The sequence below is a fragment of the Hyperolius riggenbachi genome, chromosome 9 (assembly GCF_040937935.1).
Source record: "Hyperolius riggenbachi isolate aHypRig1 chromosome 9, aHypRig1.pri, whole genome shotgun sequence".
Taxonomy (NCBI): Eukaryota; Metazoa; Chordata; class Amphibia; order Anura; family Hyperoliidae; genus Hyperolius; species Hyperolius riggenbachi.
This window is the reverse complement of record NC_090654.1, coordinates 143,356,649-143,377,220: the sequence shown is the minus strand read 5'-3', so window position 1 is coordinate 143,377,220 and position 20,572 is coordinate 143,356,649. Positions and strand designations below refer to the sequence as shown.

At 44.5% G+C, this 20,572-nt stretch overlaps 1 protein-coding gene across 7 annotated transcripts in view; it reads right to left on the bottom strand.

Moving 5' to 3' along the window:
- The window catches only part of SEMA6C (semaphorin 6C), a 464,232-nt gene that overhangs the window by 130,476 nt on the left and 313,184 nt on the right, over window positions 1–20,572 (bottom strand). For all 7 annotated transcript variants that reach the window (XM_068253590.1, XM_068253592.1, XM_068253589.1 and 4 more), the window contains one exon: window positions 17,015–17,071. In XM_068253590.1, coding sequence (XP_068109691.1) covers window positions 17,015–17,071 — 57 coding nt within the window. The remainder of the gene's footprint in view (window positions 1–17,014; window positions 17,072–20,572) is intronic.

Sequence of the window (20,572 nt, the reverse complement as noted above, 5' to 3'; positions counted from 1 at the left end):
CATTTGTATCCTCTGCAGCATCAGCTGCAAGTGTCTCCTGCACATTCCCAGCCTGAGGCAATCCGGGCTGGCCTCTGCTAGCTTTCTTGCCTTTAGTGGCATAGCGACGAGGAGGGGGTGGAGGAAAAACTCTTCTGGCTTCCTTGGGTGCTTGCCCAAGCCAGCATGACGCAGAGCTACTTCTCCCACCCCTTCCAGCATGCTCCTGGCCGCCTCCTCTACTCGCTCATTTGCCCAGTCTCTTCTGTTCTCTCTTTCATCCTCCTTTCTGCTCGAGCTCCGCCCTCGCAAGGAGCCCCGAGGAGAGGTTGGGAGAGTGTAGTCATTTGCTGGTGCCGCTTCGGGCGGTGCTGAAGTCCCAGCCACCGCTGCCATCTCGCTGCTGCCAGTGGAGAGCAGGTCTCTAATCCACTCCTCCCCGTCGTCCGCTCTGACCCGCAGCAAAACCGCTGCAAATACCGCCTGCATACCGTCCATGGTGGGTACAGCTTTTATTTTTCTCAGCCGGCTGCTTACAACACGCAGCCAGCCCTTTTATAGTCTGGCCTCCTGCTTCATTGGCCGCTCTTCAAGCCCGCAAACCGGGGGGGGGGGGGGCGAAATTGGGGAATCAGTGCTGCAGGGTCTCCTTAACTCTGCTGCTGCTAGGAGGGCCACCTGCATCAATTAAAGAAGAGAGCCAGTGACTGCACTTAACCCCTTCAGGGGCGGCCCCACCATGCAGGTGCTGGCTTTCTATGCCTGCACCTTACATTACCTTATTGTCAGTAATACTGGTAAAACAGCTTTGTGCTCTCGGCACACACCTGTTTTACTAGCTATTGGTGAATATCCTCTTTGTGTTGAACAGGAAGTGCATACAATATGGATGTTGTTCTACATCCACCCACCTTACAAAATACTATTGGGAGAGAGATGGATCAGCATACAGGTGCCATGTCTGACTTCTAAATACAGGCATTCCCAAGGATAAAAATCTCCAAAAGGCAAAGGGGTCTATTCACCAAAAGCCAGTAAAACTGCTGTGCGTAGAGAGCACACGACAATTTTACCAGTACTACCAATGGTGAGCTAGTGCGCCTTGCACAAGTTACCTATGTAACGTGGGTCACACTAATTGAGCAACGCGCACTACCTCACTGTCGGTAGAGCCTGTAAAATTGCTGTGCACTGCAGTTTTACCGGCTTTTGGTGAATACACCCCAATGAGCTATAAAAGAAGGTTATTTTGTATCTGCACATACTTGAAATGTTTTGTATATCATCATTATCTGTGATTGAAGCTTTTTCATGTTTACATTTTTAGAAGATGAAAACATTCCTTCATTACTGTAACCTTAGTTTACAAACCGATTACACCAAGCTTTTAAGGCTAACAAAACATTACCTTTCCAACATGTTTCGGTATTGGTAATGCTTTAAAATTTCAGGCTTCTTTCGTGCAGAAGACTGGAATAAAGAATTAAAGCTGCAGCATAAGAACACTGAATTTTTCCATATCTAAATGTTGTTTTGCCTAATCTAGCGATGCCATGGTAAATTCTGTGTATGCATGAAAGGAAGAAACCTGAAACAGAAAGCTATGAATCAGAATATTCCTTTCATCTTTATAGGCATCCTTATTCCAAAGCCAGGACTTTTTGTTCCGATCATATCTGCAAACGGACACTTTTAAGCATTACCATGGTATGAACAACAGGCGAACAGCAGGGGCCACATATCAATTAAACTATGCTGCACTTCTATTTCATGCAAAGATCTTTACTCATGATTTCATGCAGAATTCTCAAGTAAGTCTTTAATAAAGCAACAGATCCAGTCTGAGGTAAAAACTATTGATAAATGTCCTCCATAATACGTGTTTGGTTGGCAAGGGACATTCTGGTGGGGATGGATTAGGTGACAAATGCTGAAGCTGTTACTTAAATTGTGCCATTTACTCTAGACAATAAGACATTTTCTTGGTACATGTTCTGCGGGCAATGGTATGCTCACAGCAGACTCTCCATCATTTCTGAAGTCTTGAAACATTCTCGCCACCAAATGTCGCAAAATGGGTTGTCTGTCATGGAAACAGTGATGGATCACCGTCACTTAAATCTCGAATTAACCAGTTCAGGACCACAGGATTAAACCCCCTAGTAACCAGGCTATTTTTTTACAATATAGTGCTCTGCAGCTTTATTAGCTCGCTGCTGAGCCATATAACTTAGCACACAAGTTAATCTCCCCCCCCCCCCCTTTCTGCCCACCAACATAGCTTTCTTTTAGTGGGTTCTGATTACTAGTGCCATGTGTATTTTTTTTATTAAATGTATTTGGATTTTTTTCCCCTTTTCGCTTCCCTTTTCTTTTTCCTCTTTCCCCCTTTCCCCTTTATTTTTCGAGTTTGAATAAAAAAATAGTTTTTTTTTTTTAAATAAAATTGTCGATTTTGGTATTTATTTGTATTTCCGTCTGGAGAAAAGACAACTTAGATGAAGTCTAATTAACATTTACAAATACACCAGAGGACTATATAAAAGTTTAGCAGATGAGCTTTTTATCCCTAGGCTTTTGCAAAGGACCAGGGGAAATGATCTGTGCATGGAGGAAAAAAGTTGTAGCCATGTGGAATGTATTGCCACAGGAAGTCAGTATGGCAAATTCTATATCTGCGTTTAAGGGGGGCTTAGATGATTTCTTTGTGTTGAAAGAGATCCATGGCTATAATTGCTAGGTAGTTCCCAGTGGTGTTGATTCAGGGATTTTATCTTATTGCCACCTGGAGTCTGGAAGGAATTTTTTCCCTTCTGGGGCTAATTGGAACAATCCCTTGTAAAGGTTTTTCACCTTCCTCTGGATCAACAGGGATATGGTAGCGTGCAGGCTAGTTTTATACTTTATTTTCTGGTTGAGCTCCATGGGCGTATGTCTTTTTAAGCCCAAATAACTATGTAACTTTGCTGTGGTACCACCACCAGGTCCCACAACATACTACGCTGCCATCAACTACTGCTGGTGCTGTCTTTATTCAATACTATACAGGATCTTCTCAAAAAATTAGCATATTGTGATAAAGTTCATTATTTTCTGTAATGTACTGATAAACATTAGACTTTCATATATTTTAGATTCATTACACACAACTGAAGTAGTTCCAAGCCTGTTATTGTTTTAATATTGATGATTTTGGCATACAGCTCATGAAAACCCAAAATTCCTATCTCAAAAAAATAGCATATTTCATCCAACCAATAAAAGAAAAGTGTTTTTAAAACAAAAAAGTCAACCTTCAAATAATTATGTTCAGTTATGCACTCAATACTTGGTCGGGAATCCTTTTGCAGAAATGACTGCTTCAATGCGGCGTGGCATGGAGGCAATCAGCCTGTGGCACTGCTCAGGTGTTATGGAGGCCCAGGATGCTTCGATAGCGGCCTTAAGCTCATCCAGAGTGTTGGGTCTTGCGTCTCTCAACTTTCTCTTCACAAAATCCCACAGATTCTCTATGGGGTTCAGGTCAGGAGAGTTGGCAGGCCAATTGAGCACAGTAATACCATAGTCAGTAAACCATTTACTAGAGGTTTTGGCACTGTGAGCAGGTGCCAGGTCGTGCTGAAAAATGAAATCTTCATCTCCATAAAGCTTTTCAGCAGCAACGTCTTGAAATAGCCATTTTATGAGCATTACCATGGGCAAGTGGGATTAGCCGTTTTGCAGGCGGAACAAGTAAAATAACACTGAAAAAAAGATAATTAGCCACTTAGGAAGCTAAACAAAAAGCCAATTTTGGGGTTATGTGGGTTAGACAACACTAGGGGCATAAAAGCAATTAGTTATCAGCAGACATTTTTCCAGGGTAAGCCAGTACCTTTACCATCACTTAGATACAAACAGGCAACTATTTAGAAAAGTTCTTTATATATGGTAGATCTTTCAATTGAGCGGTTACAAGTTTTCATATTTCTTACCATAAACAGCTGTAAGGTCAGTTTTGACCAACTAAAGCAGTAACTGCATCCTAATCCGGTACTTTCCATGAGGCAATCTTCAAACTTTTATCCACAATGAAAGAGGCTAGGACAACATCATCTGTCACCATTTCTATAACGCTGACCTTATGCTGATAATTTTGATTTATCCTTGTCAAGCACCTTGAGTAAAGTAATCGATAAAGTGCATCTACTTTATACAGTCCAATAGATAGGATAATGAAAAGCCCCAGCAATCAATGATAGCCAATCAAATGCTGGCGTTGCTGATACGGAATAAAATTCCTTTAAGATGAAAAAAAAATGACAGGTCAGCCATAAAGCAAATGTCAGTTTGCTTGGAAGGGGTTCTTATCCTAGCTTGCAAAAGTCGGTGGAAAATATATTAAAACTCATTCCAGGCAAACCTTGATGCTTACTGGGGAAAAGTTAAATGTCATCTTCTGTCTGTATCCCCCATGGGAGCAATACTTCTGTCGCTTCTTGCCTTTTCCTAATTAGTCCTGGAATATTTGGAATGCCCGCACACTCCAGTTTACCATTGCTCAACACTGAACAGGCAGACAAGTCAGGAGGAGTTAACTGACTTGGACGTCACATTGCGTTTCATGTGACTCTTATGCCTACTCCTTCCAAACCAGCAAGCACCAATGCAATACATTGCATGTATTGTAGTTTGCTTGGGCACCAGGTGATGTCAATAGGTATAATATCTTCAAAGGGGGACTATGGCAAATCCGAGTTTATATAAGGGCTAGATAAAGTTAAGCAACCATGTGACAGAAGTAGGTATGAAAAAGAATTGATTAAAAAAAAAACAAGCAGAGCTGAACTTCACTCACATAATCTTTTGGTATTCCGTCCCTTCTGCTGTACAAATATACTGTACATTATACAGCATACATGTTGGCATGTCTGCTATTTTATTTGTGCAGTATGCAACAGAGGATAAATGGACGGATGAGCTTAGATCTTTGATGAAGAGCCTGTCAGAGTGCCCTGGTCCTGACACACTATGCTGCCAGTTAAACCTCATACACACGGGGCACCGTTGTTGCTGTTGCTAGTACACAGGAGACGTGTGCGCAACAGCTCGGCAACAGCTCCGCCTGAGCAACAGCTGTCTACACGTCTTTGCCCAACAGGCGACAGTTGCCCCGTGTGTATGAGGCGCGCACCCGAACTGTCGCCGGAGACAGTAGTTGCCATGCGATTGAAAAGTTCAATCGCCGGCAACTTCCGTCTCCGCAACTGTCGCTAGTCCACCATGCGTACTGCGTGTATATGTGCGGACTAGCGACAGCTACCCACAGCCAGAAGGGAGCTTCCAGCGGGGGGACAAAACTTTCGGTGAGATGTTGCGCACATGTCTCCTGTGTACTAGCAGTAAAGCAACGTTGGAGGCTGGCACTTCCAAAAATAGAAAAAGCTCTTTTATTGAAACATTAAAATCAGTGGTAATACTTTGCTGTATTACCACTGATTTTAATGTTTCAATAAAAGAGCTTTTTCTATTTTTGGAAGTGCCAGCCTCCAACGTTGCTTTACTACATGGTCTGGATTCAAAGGTGTGAGGATCCTTTGAGGCTTGGGCACCCTTATCCCTGTTTTTGCGAGTGCCACTCTTTTTACCCTTGTTCCTGTGTGCTAGCAACAGCACCAACGGTGCCCTGTGTGTATGAGGCTTAAGAGCAGCCTAGCGAAATGTATTGCTGTCCACAGAAGCACGAGACAGTGGAGGAAGCTAGAACATAAAAATAAATGGAGGACAGATCTTAGAAAAATAAACAGTTACAACTAGGGTGGCCATCCGTCCGGATTTAGGCTGGACAGTCCGGTTTTTGGACTGCTCGTCCTCCGTCCGGCGCAAGGCAAGGGAGGACAGCCAGATGTCCTCCTTTTTGGGCTGTGTGGAGGAGGGAGAGAGCGCAGAGAAGAGGGAGCGGTGGGCACAGTGGGAAAGGGGGGACATCTCCCCCCCCCTCCTCACCTTTGGGCCCCCCCTTCCTCGCTCTACCCTCTAGAACTAAAGTTTTGGGGTGACTGGCATCGGGCGGGACTTACCTCTGCCTCGCTCCAAGCGCTGCGTAGTGATGTCCGGTTCATGAGTCATTTCAGCCTGTTCTTTCCTGTGAGTGTAATGATCTAACTCATCCACTGAACCGAATCAGTTCAGTGGATGAGACAGGAACTGCAGCTGAACACAGTGTGCAGCTGCAGTTCCTGTCTCATCCACTGAACTGATTCGGTTCAGTGGATAAGTCGCATCACAGGAAAGAACAGGCTCAAATGACTCATGAGCCGGACATCACTACTGCTTCGCCGTGGAAGGAGGCAGGTAAGTCCCACCCGCTGCCAGCCACCCCAAAATTCTAGTTCTAGTTGGGAGAGAGAGAGGAAGGGGGAGCCCAAAGGTGAGGAAAGGGGGGGAGATGTCCCCCCTTCACACTGCTGTACCTACCGCTCTCCCTTCACTGAGCTCGCCCCTCCTGCCGGGGGACACCTGGCTAACTATACTTGGGACACCCATAGCCCTGGCTACATATACTGGGGACACCTATAGACCTAGCTACATATACTGGTGACACTATACACCTGGCTATCTGTACTGGAGACACCTATACACATGGCTCACTATTCTGGGGGAACCTGAAGACCTGGCTACATATACTGGGGACACCTATAGACCTGGCTAAATATACTGGGGACACCCATAGACCTGGCTAAATATACTGGGGACACCTATAGACCTGGCTAACTACTCTGGGGACACCGAAAGACCTGGCTACCTATTCTGGGGACATTATACACCTGGCTACCTATTCTGGGGACATTATACACCTGGCTACCTATTCTGGGGACAACTATACTCATGACTACTTATACTGGGGACACCTATAGACCTGGCTACCTATGCTGGGGGTACCTATTTTGGGGTAACTGCTGTCAGATTATCTGTATTTATGGGGAACCGCTGCCATATTATGTATGTTAGGGGCATGGCTGCTGCCAGATTTTGCGTATTTTGAGGAACTGCTGCCAGATTGTGTATGTTTGGGGGACCACTGCTGCCAGATTACATGTATTTTGGGTGTTATGTGTATTTTGGGTGATCTGCTGCCAGGTTTCGCGTATTTTGGGGAACTGGTTCCAGATTATGTGTATGTTGGGGGGAACTGCTGCTGCCACATTGTCTATTTTGGGGGAACCACTGCCATATTATTTGTATTTTGCAGGAACTTCTACCAGATTACGCGTATTTTTGGTGAAATGCTGTCAGATTACATCTATTTTGGGGGGCTACACTACGGCAGAGCTCAAACTTCCCCGGCAGACAATTTACACCACTGCTAAGGTCATGTATATTTGGCCCCACCCATGACCACGCCCACATTATGCTTGACCACACCCACTTTTGGCACGCTCAGTACGATGTCCTCCTTTTCAGGGTGTGATGTCCTCCTTTTTGGGGTTCTGCAAGTGGCCACCCTAGTTACAACTGATGTTCCCCATAAAATAATGGGCTTACTTGCTTGTATCTCGCTTCATCTGGGATGCCAAAAGATTATGTGAGTGAAGTTCTGCACTGCTTGTTATTATTATTGTTTTGTTTTTTTTAATCAATTCTTTTTCACAGCTAATTTCATATCTAAACCGTGTTGCCAGTAAACTACTGCCTCTGTATTAATAACTTGAAAGGTCGCATCAGGCGTATGACATACAGTTTTGGGTACCACACTATAGATAGTATATTTAAATTTTAGAATAGGTGCAAAAACTTGGTGACTAAATTAAGCAAAGAAATAGAAGTACTCACCAAGAAAGGATACACTATATGGACTTCTTTAACCGGAATATATTACCAGATGAATCAGTTATGGTAAATTCTACATTTGGTTCACAATATGCTGTATTCATATTGCAGGCATGTTCCATTCATTAAATTAATGGAAAAGCTATCCACTGTCTGCAAAAACTGTGCAGGTCAGAATTGTCTGCAATCGATCTGGACATAACTGATCTGTAGGAACTGATCCATTGAAAATCATTGCAGTCCCTGATTCTCCCCTTTTGAGTCCACTGCAAAGTCAGTGAAAAGCTGACACATTGTAAACTGATTCGCAGTGAAATCATTATTACCCTTATGGCTTTCGTCTCCTCTAGACTAAAAAGCAGCCAATTTCAAGAGGCTAAACTTGATGGACACCTCTTTCTCAACCTATATAACTATGTCACATTACGATTCGCCCTACCTTTCAAGCCCGCTGTCTGGGCGCCGCCCTGGACTCCACACTCTCTTTCACTCCCCACATCCAAAACCTCACAAAGTCCTGCAACTTCCACCTTTCGTAACATCTGCAAGATCTGCCCTTTCCTGACCTCTGCCACCAACAAACTCCTCATCCATGCCCTCATAATTTACCTCCTTGACTACTGCAATGCCATTCTGTTTGGTCTCCCTATGACCCGAATAGCCCCGCTGCAGTCCATCATGAAGGCGGCAGCCAGAATTATCCACTCCTCCCGTCGCTCCACCATGGCAGCTCCCCTCTGTGATTCCCTCCACTGGCTTCCTATACAGTCCAGAATCAGATTCAAGATACTGCGTCTGACCTACAAATCTGTCCACAAAACTTGTCCAACCTACATTTTTGATCTTACTCAGAGGTACACACCTAGCTGCTCACTCCGCTCCCCCAATGAACTTCGTCTGACCGCCCCCCGCATCACCCAGTACCATGCACGCCTCCAGGACTTCTCAAGAGCTGCTCCAACACTATGGAACTTCCTACCTCCACCCATTAGGGCAGCCCCTTCCTTCAACATCATCAAGAGAGCCCTAAAAACTCACTTTTTCACTCTGCCCTACCACGCCTCACAAGTGCTCTAAACCAGCAGCTGAACTCTGGTCCCCTACCTTTCGTGTCCCTACCTCTCCCTCTAGATTGTAAGCCATTACTGTGCACCAAAGCTATGCATTTGAGTGAACTCAACTTGCCTAATCTCCATGCTCCCATCCAGTGACTAAGCATTACCTTGTACTCATACTGTGCTACGTGATCTGGTTTTTCTTGTGTTCCTGTATTGTCATATTGCTGTAGGTCACCCCTAAATATTGTCTGTAACCTAAACTAATGTCCAGCGCTGCGTAATATGTTGGCGCTTTATAAATTAAATAAATAATAATGTGAATTATACTGCTCTTGAATTAGATGTAAATAGCTATTTGTCTACAGGCCAAGCCATCAACAAAACATTAAGCAAATAATATTCTAGAGAGGTATATCAGTGCACGGGACCGTGACTACCGCACTTTGGAGTGCTGTGACCCAGATGCAGTACGTAATCTCATAAAAAGGAGAAAAAAGTGGGCATGCACATCCAATGCAATGCAATTCCGTTTATTTATCTCCAATTTGTCTACAGCTTTTCCACGCCATAGTGTTGTGGCGCTTCATCATCCCTGATGAAGCGCCACAACACTATGGCGTGAAACAGCTGTAAACCCCCCCTTAAGACTTGTACTTCTCCTTGGATACGGTACTGTAGCCTGTAACCTTTACAATTTGAAGATAAATAAACAGAATTGCATTGCATTGGATATGCGTGCCCACTTTTTTCTCCTTTTTATGAGAAAACATTAAGCAAACCTGAACTCAGAACTTCATCTCTGCTTTAAAAGATAAGCAACAGCATAATAACCTTTAAAGAAAAGCATTCCTTTGTTACAGCTGATACAAATCCAGCAATAAATCTGCACTGTTTCTACTTCCTGCTTTCATGGAAGCAGACATATTGTTAACACCTTGCGTTTAAAAATGAGCTCTCTGCCACAGCAGTCAGCTGACAAAGATAAAGGATCAAATTACAACTTGTGCTTAGTCATAGATGAGGGGGAATTAGACAGGCTAAACTCTCTAAGTACATACAGGGTGCATTTCTCTATGTTTCCCTTCAGTCCACTTTAATCACTAAAGGAAATCTAAAGTAAGAGGGATATGGGGACGCGTAATGCAGCAAATCAATTTGGGTACAAATAGTGAAAAATCCTGTTGAATGACATAATTTTTTCCGATTATTCTATTATCCACTATAGTAGAATATTACTGATATTTACGATATTTTATCCTACTAAATTCCGATAGTAAAATATCAATAACCTTAACAAATATTTTACTATGCCCTAACAGGTGGTGCCTAACACTAAAGACACCCCCCCCCCCCGGTGCTGCCTAACACTAAGGACCCTCCCAGGTGCTGCCTAATCTTAGATGGGCTCCTAACCTAATTGAATTGCTGTGGTGGATAATTTTTAACTATAGCCGAGTTCTTGTAGTGGTAAACTTACCATTACCGAAGCGATGCGCCTAAATTTAACATTTTGCAGCAGGCGAACTGTTATAGTGGATAAATTGCATTGAAAGAATAGCGTGGCTTTTTTTTTTCCAAGTGTTCCTATGGGGGCTGTCACCTTTACTTCCTTCCAAAAGTATACTTTCATGGTAGTTGTGCTGAACATCTGCCTCCAATACTTTCAGAATCACTGATCCAGACCAATTAAGCAGAATAATCCAAGTATTACTCCACTGGCTGCTTACTTGATCAAGTTGTGACTCAAACAATATCATTAAAGGATGAACTTGTCAGTAAGGCAAGTGGAATATTTTAATAGGGAATAAATAAGGCATTCTCTATACTCCTCATTTTCCAAACATCTCAACCTATCACTGGAAATTCTGACCTGGTTAAAATGACTATCGAACCCCGCTTGGCAAATTCACCTTCTATGCTATTTGCTGCAGAATATGAATGACTGAAGCTGCAGGATCTCTGCCCTTTTAAATTTGTAATGATATGCAGATATGTGAAGTAAGTTCCTGCTGAATAATAATACAAATATCTTGTTGTGAGGATGTCACCCAAAAGGGGCCGGTACAGAGCAGGGGTGGCTGTACCTACAAGCTGGTCTGCCTGTGACATATCTTTCTGCTGCCTCTTGCCTCCAGAAACTGTCCTTGCCAGGTATTTCATGTGCGGAAGAAAACTGACGAACATTGAAAAAATAAAATAACCCATCCACCCCAAACACGCAGATACACACAGCATCAGCACTTGGGCTGCTTTTCAGTATAGCTCCCTGCTTTGTGTTAGGTCAGGATTTGAGTCCTGTTTTCTCCTCGGTTGCCCATTTGCTGCTTGCCATTGACATTTTTGGGTGAGCTGTGCCCTGTGCGGCTCCACCAGGGAGATGGGAGGTGAGCCAGGTGGCTTCAGATCAAGAGAACCGTCTGTGAAGGCGGTATACCGGAGTGGAAGCTGCTGGAGTGTGAGACATTGATGAAGGGAGGTGAAACAAAACACTGGTGCTGAGCTCAGCAAGTAGGCTCCTCTTCTGGGCAACATCACAGACGCCGCCTTGTGCGCGGGGGTCAGGTGCCGCTCAGCTCCTGCAGCATGCTCTTCTTAATTAAAGGCGAATTCTAATTAGTGCTGGAGTTAATTTCATTTTCTCTGGGCCAGCAGTCGCGGCTCTTTCTCATTTCAGAAATTTTCATTTGGAAAATAGGAACAAAAGCCTTGAGCCATCTGGGGGAGGGGATGGCGGTGATTGTGGCTGGGATCTTATACGTGCATCTCCGCAGCTCATAAAAGAAAAAAATCATTGCAAGCTATTGTGTGTGCTACATTCCTAATTCACCCGTCTGTCGTCTAGAGAGTGGATACAGCCACATTCACTAATAGTAAAAGACAAAGAGCTGAGTAATTTTGATGAATTCAAGCAGCAGAGGATTTCTGAAACTTAAAGAGAATCTGTATTGTTAAAATCGCACAAAACTAAACATACCAGTGCGTTAGGGGACATCTCCTATTACCCTCTGTCACAATTTCGCCGCTCCTCGCCGCATTAAAAGTGGTTAAAAACAGTTTTAAAAAGTTTGTTTATAAACAAACAAAATGGCCACCAAAACAGGAAGTAGGTTGATGTACAGTATGTCCACACATACAAAATACATCCATACACAAGCAGGCTGTATACAGCATTCCTTTTGAATCTCAAGAGATCATTTGTGTGTTTCTTTCCCCCTGCAGCTATCTTCCACTGAAGTGGCTGTTTCTTCCTGCAGAGTGCAGACAGCTTTGCCCTTGTCTGTAATTCCTCAGTATGTGAAAGCCCAGCCAGCTCAGAGGACGATTTATCCAGCTTGTAAAAGAGAAGAGAGAAGCTGCCCTAATCTAAATAATACACAGGCAGTGTGCAGAGAGGGGCCTGGAGGGGGGAGATGCATCACAGAACCACAACACTGAAGAACTTGGCAGCCTTCCAGACACAGGCTGACAAGTCTGACAAGAGAGAGAGATAAGTTGATTTATTACAGAGATGGTGATAGTAGAACGTGCTGCAGCAAGCCAGAACACATTAGAATAGCTTTTGGAACTTGTAGGATGATAAAAAACAGGATGCAATTTTTGTTACGGAATCTCTTTAAAGGAAGAGTTTTCTTCAAAGAACACCTGTCATTATAGGACTATCCTTAGGGAGGATTCCCATTGGTCTGCTAAGGGGCCAATGGGGAGCCTCTGCAACATATTTAAAGACACCTTTGCCGATGCTTGCTACACATTAATATAGCAAGTGCCAGCCAGGATAAATGTGTGCAGTGTGTGCACGGATGTGCGGTAGGGATCTTCAATCAACATCCAGAGGATAATGGTGTAGGATCATTTCCGAGGATATTGGCGTGGGATCAATAACTAAAGGTACGTATTTATGAATAATTGCTACATTTTTATTTACTGTTAACCCTTTGTGAAAATGAGTAAACGGTACTTTAGTACCCATACCCATTTCACCTGGAGGCAGGCACCTGAGGGTTTAAGTGGACCACCAGACACCACCATGAACTGGGGAGGGGGGGGGAGAGAACGTGATTTCATTTATTTATTTATTTTTAATTAAATAATACTATTGATAGTATTGCAGCTGTACAGCAATACCTGGGAAACGCATTGCAACAAAGAAGGAATAAATATCTGGGGATAGATACATGGGGGTCTATTCACTAAAGTGTGCTAAGCAGAATAGTGTGCATTAAGTCTTATCACAGGAAGAGTAGAGCAGCATGCAATATATTACATGCAATGCATTATGCTCTACTCATCATGCGTAAGACCTAACATTTGTTAATTTGCTTACAGCAGTTTAGTGAATCAATCCCATTATCTGTAATTTAACCGCATAAGAAGAAAAAAAAAATTCCAATTGTAACGTTAAAATTGATTTCTTTAAAAACTACAAGGTCTTTTTGAAATGTTCCCTTAGTGTTCCCACTATTCTCATTAACATACCTAACACATTTAATGATGATAGCATGCATGGGGGCTTTGCTAAAGTCCGCACTATTGATTTTAATGGAATTTGGTGAACTACTTGAAGTTTGAGGAAATTCTTGTAAGACTATCCTATGAATCCTATGTCAACATTTTTGTGTTGCATTTACTGACAAGCTGGGCACTGCCTGCAGTGTCTCAGTGTAGTCATGCTCTGAGAGGTCATCCAACTGTTCCTTCCAGCAAGTATCAGTACCTGATCCCTTGGGCGACAGAGACCTGGAAGACATCAGCCCATGGGTATGTCGCTTAACTGGTTCCAGGCCGCGTTAGTTGAAATCTACATCCTGCAGGTGGCTGCGTGGCTCAGACAGGAGTAGATTTCAACTTGTTCACTGCGAGCACCCGCCGATCGAGTCCACTTCCCTTCGCCACAGTTCACTCGCCCTGCTGTCTATATGACGGCAGAGTTCTGTGAGCCGGTCAGGAGCCGATTTCATTGGCTCCTGACTGCACGATCACTGAGCCAATCCCCGTCTCACAGAGCTCTGCCGCCATAAAGACGGTAGGGCGAGGGGCCTGCAGCGATATGAGAGTGTCGTGACTGGTGGGTATGTGCAGAGATTTGTGAGGAGGTGTCATTTTGTGGTACTAGCAGTACCTGGTCCTTAAGGGGCTAGAAACTTCTGGTATGGAAGTGGTTAAGTAATGAAAACAGTTGTACTAGGGATAAAAGGTCAGAGCAAAATGTAAGCTGCTGCCCCCTAAGGACTTGAGTAAGTGTCCAACTTGACAAAAAGGACAACCGAAGCGAGAGTGATATGGAAGTTGCCATATTTATTTCCGTATGCCTGTTGCCTAGGTACCCTCCTGTTCCTCTGCCTTTAATATTTTTAGCCATAGACCCTGAACAAAGCATATGCAGATCAGGTGCTTTTGATATTATTGTCAGATCTAACAAGATTATCTGTTTTAGGTGTGTGATGCAGACACTACTGCAGCAAAGGAGATCAGCAGGGCTGCCAGGAAACAAGGAAAAAAATAAATATGGGAGCCAATATATTCCTCTCACTTCAGTTGTCCATTAAAGGCAGTTTATCAATTCCAGAGAGAGATAACTTCCTCCATACTGGTGAAAGGCAAGAATATCCTTCTAGACCTTCTGTGAAGTAGGAAGTTTAAGAAAATGATGAGTCAAAACAGATGTCGCTAAGGCTTGATACACATATTGTGACTTCAAGAGCCAGTTTAGTGGTTCTCTTGAGGGCTCTTTTAAATTTGGGCTATCCCATCCTGCTATATGTTGCAATTGTGGGGCTATACAATATATCTAAGGGTTTAGCATTGCTAATCCACCCTTATCCATGGGATAATTATTTAGTATTTAAAAATTTCCTGAGGGAAGTCTGTGAAAGATTTGCCATTTGCAGATTCGCCATTAGTGCTCAAAGACTTTCCAGAGTTCCCCTTAAGTTTGAGTTTTACATAAAAAGAGGGTATTTCTGTCAGGAATGACATTCCCAAGAGCTTTCTAAAGGAAGTGTTTTTGTTTAATAGCAAGGAGAAAACTACCGTATTTTCAGACTATAAGACACTGAATTATAAGATGCACCTAGGTTTAGAGGGCAAAAACCAGGGGGAAAAAATATACTAAACCTGGTGCTTCTATGGTTCAGAGAAGTCTTGTAGATGTTCTCCCCCCAATTATTGTATCGCCCTCCTGTCCCTCTCTGTGTCCTCCTCCTGTCCCCCTTTGTGTCCTCCTAATTTTACTTTGCATTTTTAACAACTTTCTTGGACTGATAATTCCAAAAGACGCGGTAATTCCATAGATTGCTCAGACTTTATCCAGTTATTATTTCTCCTTTATTTTTTCCTAATATTTTACCATATTAATCTGTTCCTTTGATACATTTTTTTTTTATAATTTCTCTGTATTCATTTTTAGTTTACAAAAGAGTTTATTAAGTAATAGTCAACATACATTCATCATACAGTACATACAGTATGCATACTTATAATACTAGGAGAGAATATAATAAAGAGCAAAAAAAAATAATATATTTTTAGGTAACCTGCAAAACTTGACTTCACACAATTAAGGAAAATATAGTAACTCAACTAGTTAAACCATAAAACACAAGAAAAGAACAATCTGGTCCAGAAAACATAACTTCATGGAGAAAAAAAAATAAACAAATAGCCAGTGGCAGGAAACACTACTGTATTTACTGATTAGACACACTTAAGGCTCTGTATGCAGACCACTCCGACCAGTCAAATTGAAACTTCTCATTAATTGAGGAACTAGTATGGGCCAGCCAATCTGTCTCCATTATCAGGTCCACTCTATTTTCAAACTGAGTGAGGGGGAGAGTTTTTCACCTTTCCAGTTGAATGCAATCACCCACTGGGCAGATAATAGGCAACTATAATAAAACTTCTTAAAAGCACCAGACACTTTAGGTGCTGAAGTGTATAATAGAGCCTGAGCTGGGGAGCATGAAACAGAAAGTGGTCCGTTTAACCACTTGAGGACCGCAGTGTTAAACCCGTTTTAAAGACCAGGCCATTTTTCACTAAATGGCCACTGCAGCTTTAAGGCCTCGCACACAAGTGATTCCACCCCCCCTTTTCTCCCCACCAACAGAGCTTTCTGTTGGTGGGGTCTGATCGCTCCCCCAATGTTTATGTGTATGTAAATATTTTTTCTTTTTTTTTTATTAAATGTGTCTATTTTTTTTTTATTTATTTTACCCACCCTCCCTCCCCCCGTCAGCCAATTACAGCGATCGGCTGTGATAGGCTTCAGCCTATCACAGCGGATCGCTTCTGTGTCCCCCAGGGGGACAGCCGTGTCACACGGCTGTGCCCAGTACAGTGCTGCCTTAGATTGCATCGCTGTACTAAGTAAATAGAAAGCGGTTTCACCATCTAATAGTCTCCTAGCGGCGATCGCCGCTGGGAGACTGATGGCGGAGCAGAGCTCCGTCATCCAAGCAGGGATGCGCGCGCGATCTCCTGCAAAACACGCCTCCAGGACTTTATGCCGATCGGCGTTAGGCGGTCCTGGGGCTGCCACCGCATCCACGCCAATTAGGGTGGAGCAGTCCTTTAGACCTCCACCAAACCATCTTAAGCCACCCTTCATTCCCAAAAGATATGCAAGAGGCTACCCTTGCGACCCACAGCCCCTAAAATAATGAGACGGATGGGTAGGAAATATATTATGTAGCTTAAGAGGGGTGTTACCGCCTCATCAACAGTTTCTATCCCATCTCTCTAGGTGTTTAGGCTATCATGGCAGCACTAAGTTGAATTACTGCAATATGAAAATCCTCACCTTAGTAAATCACTGTCAATATCTTGTTGATAGTGAACATTATAACTAAAGTTAAAAAATAACCAGTAGCATATTACAAAAAGATGACCATGGAAAAACTAGAGCATCCTACAGCCAATCATAAACTTTATGGAAATCTCTCCCAAGTGAAAAAGATAGCCTGACTCTTTTAAATAGCTAAGTTAGCCAGCTGGTTAGAGAGACTGAGTAAAACTATTACAGACAAAAACGTATAAAAGACAAAAATGCATTGAGCTCATGGAATGTATACAGAGCTTGGCTCTCTGGTAATGATTACCGTTGGCTATGTATGACTGTTGCTTTCTTTCTGTCTGTCATAAATTAATGGTTAAACATGGTCACTTACCTGTGGTTTACCCCTCACAACACAGTTATCCATGTTCTGAGTCTTCCATGTTATGTACTAGAAGAAATACCAGAGTGAGAAACCTCACCTTCAACACAATGCAAGCACTTCAATATATGAATACAAGATGAATTTAGCAGTATAGCCAACCAGTTAAATGCATGCTCTCAATTCATAGGGACGAAACAGCTGTGATTTGGTAGGGCGCTATGTAGATTTACATTAGTGTAGTTTATTTATTATATATACAGGTATATACAGATACACACACAATCTGCATTAGTTGCACATCTGAAAGTTCTGCAATAAAGCCTGGGTGGATTCTGTGCCTCCTCTTCTTGATGACAATGCTATTTTATTGAACATTGGGGGAAGGTAGGAGGCACCAGGGCCGGCCCGCTCATGAGGCGGGGTGAAACTTTTGCCTCAGGAGGCAAAATTCCAGGGGCGGCACCCGCCCGTCCGTGGGTGCGGGGAGCTGGCCGCCGAGCTGGAGGGGTAGCTGGCAGGACGGGGGTATTGGGCCTAGCGGCGGGGAGGGGGGTCGGACCCCCCCTCCCTCGCCTGGGTCCCCCGTGCTCCGCTCCCCTCCAGCCTTAAATACAAGCAGCCGCTATGTGTAAGAGGCACGGGCGGGGAGGACTCACCTCTTCCTCGTTCCAAGCGTGCGCTCCACTGACGTCACTTCCTGCAACGCTGCAGGAAGTGACGTCAGTGGAGCGCACGCTTGGAACGAGGTGAGTGTCCTCCCCGCCCGTTCCTCTTACACATAGCGGCTGCTTGTATTTAAGGCTGGAGGGTAGCGCAGTTCGGGGGACCCAGGCGAGGGAGGGGGGGTACGACCCCCTCCCCGCCGCTAGGCCCAATACCCCCGTCCTGCCAGCTACCCCTCCAGCTCGGCGGCCCCCCATAGGGCGCCCAGGATAGCGAGAGACACCACCTTAGGCACATCCATAGACCTGAGGAAGCGGCTGTAGCCAAGAAACGCGTTGTCACTTGTGCCCCAATAAAATTTAAGAAGTATTTACCACTACCTTACTTGTGAGTCTCACTACTATAAGGTAGGAACAAGAGAACCTTCTTTCTAATTATTATACCATCTACTAGAATTACTGATATTTGTCTATGGGCGCCTCCTACCTTCCCCCAATCTCTGCCACCCCTGTATAGGGGAGTGCACACTTGGAAGTTTTCCAGTGGCCAACCCTTTGTCTGGAGCTGCGACAGACTATCAGAAGCAAGGCCGAGTGAGGACGGAACTTCCTCACATACGAGTAAAGTGGTTGCTTTCTTCAGCAACCTAATTTTGTGAGTATATCTCTGTTTTACACACACATTCTGGTGTCCCTTTGATAATACACCAGATCGGGCTCCCGGTCTCCTTGTGTCTTTTTTGTTTTTCTACTAAAATCTGCATTTTATTGAACAGTAACTTGTTCAGAATCCTCCCCCTATTACATCATCATGCACATGAGGTAGTCAGGGAGGAGCTGTAAGGGGCAGCAGCAAGTTTCTTCCTGTGAGCACAGACCACCTGACTCCACCAAGTGCCTCCTTCGAGCGTGGAAGATTAAAGGTAGCCATACATCTAGCGATGTATGGGCAGATTCGACCAAGAGACAAACCTCCCTCTAATCGAATCTGATAAGAGAGAGAGATCTGTCAGCTGCCCATACACCACAGGCCGATTCCCTATCAATTTCATTCTGAAATCGATCCGGGATCGGCCTTGTGCGCTGCATCCGCCGCCCCGAAGCTGTCCACTAATTACAAAATGTCCCCGGTGCTCAGTTTAAAGCATACATTACCTGTCTGCGACCTCCGCTGGTCCCCCGCTGGCTTCCGGGTTTCCTCCTCTGCATACACGCGGGCCCCACGTGGTTTCCTAGTAAGGGTGCATGTGCGTGACGTCACACACGCGCCCTTATTGGAAAACCACGTGGGTTCTGAAATTGGTCGCATTTTCAGTTGGGCATTTACTTGGTGGCACAGATTTTCATCCAATTCGATTATGATAATTGAATGGGATGGTCGACCAGCTGCCAAGCCTGATGTATGGCCACCTTAAGGGCTTTTCACATGGAAGGCTGAACTGAGTGCTTGGCATGCAGATCCGTTTCTGACCTGCCAGACACAATTTAAAGTGTACCCAAGGTGAAAAAAACTGCTGAGATAAACAATTGTATTTATACACCTATTTCTAAAATGCCTTTTTTTAAGATATCCCATGGTTTATTTTATATTTAAACATTTACAAAGTAGATTGAATGTTTTATTGTCTCGGATCAATTAAGTGTCCCAAAGTTAAAATGCATAAACCATTGACTTTTTCTATTTCGCGCCGTATAAGATGCTCCGGAATATAAGACGCACCTAGGTTTAGAGGGAAAAAAACAGGGAAAAAATATATACTAATCCTAGTGTGTCCATATTCCAGGAGCGCCTTATAATGGTGTCTCTTTCTGTCCTCTTTGACCTCCTGTGTGTCCCCTTCTGCCCTCAGGTGTCCCGTGTATCCCAGGTGTCGTCTTCTGCCGCTGGGTGCCCCCCCCCCCCTTCTGACCTCTTTGTGGCTGCTCTGTCCAGCTTCTGTCCCCAGGTGTCCCCTGTGGTGCTGTCTTCTTCTGTGGCTGCCCCCCCTCCTGACCCCTGTGTAGCCTCTGTCCAGCCCTCTTGTCTGTATCTCCCTGCGTATTACATGTCCCCCCCCCCTCTCCTCCCTGTGTGGTCTCTCTGTCCCTAGTCTCCACTCGTGTATTAATGTCCCCCCTTCTGTCACCTGTGTGGCCGCTCTGACAAGGCCCGTATTCTGTGTCTCAGCTCCTGTGTATAAAGTATTTCTTTCAGTCCCGCGCAGCTGCTTTGTCCCCCGATGCCTGTTAATATGTTAATAGTACCAGCCAGCTTATCTTACTGCGTCCACGCTGCCCGGGGATCGCCGATGTCCTCACTTCTCGCTCTAGTGACCGGCGCTTTTGGAGAGGACGTTGTCTCCATAAGCGCCGGTCACTAGAGCGAGAAGTGAGGACATCGGCGATACCCGCGCAGCGTGGACGCAGTAAGATATGCTGGCTGGTACTACTTTTAACAGGCACTGGGAGACACTGAAGGGGGGGGGGGGGGGGGGGGGGCGGAAAAAAGCGGCCACGCGGAACGGAAGGAAAGACTTTATACACAGGAACTGAGACACAGAATACGGGGCTTGTCAGAGCGGCCACACAGGTGACAGAAGGAGGGATATGGCACACCAGAGTGACAGACATGCGGCTGGTATTATGCAGGGAATCCCCAATGATGCGGGGGGGTCGGCGGTTTGTAACGGCGGGCGATCGTAACTCAGGGATTCCCTGCCTTTGCCGTATAAGAAGCAGTGACTTTTTCTCCCCATGTTTTGGGGAAAAAAGTGCGTTTTATACGGCGGACAATACGGTATGTTGTGCACTGTACATACACATGGTTATTCAATCATGTCACATCAGATACACTAACTAGTTTAGAACCGCGCTAATTGAAATGTACGCCCTTTTTTGATGGCTGGCTGCCAGGGCGTAGATTTCA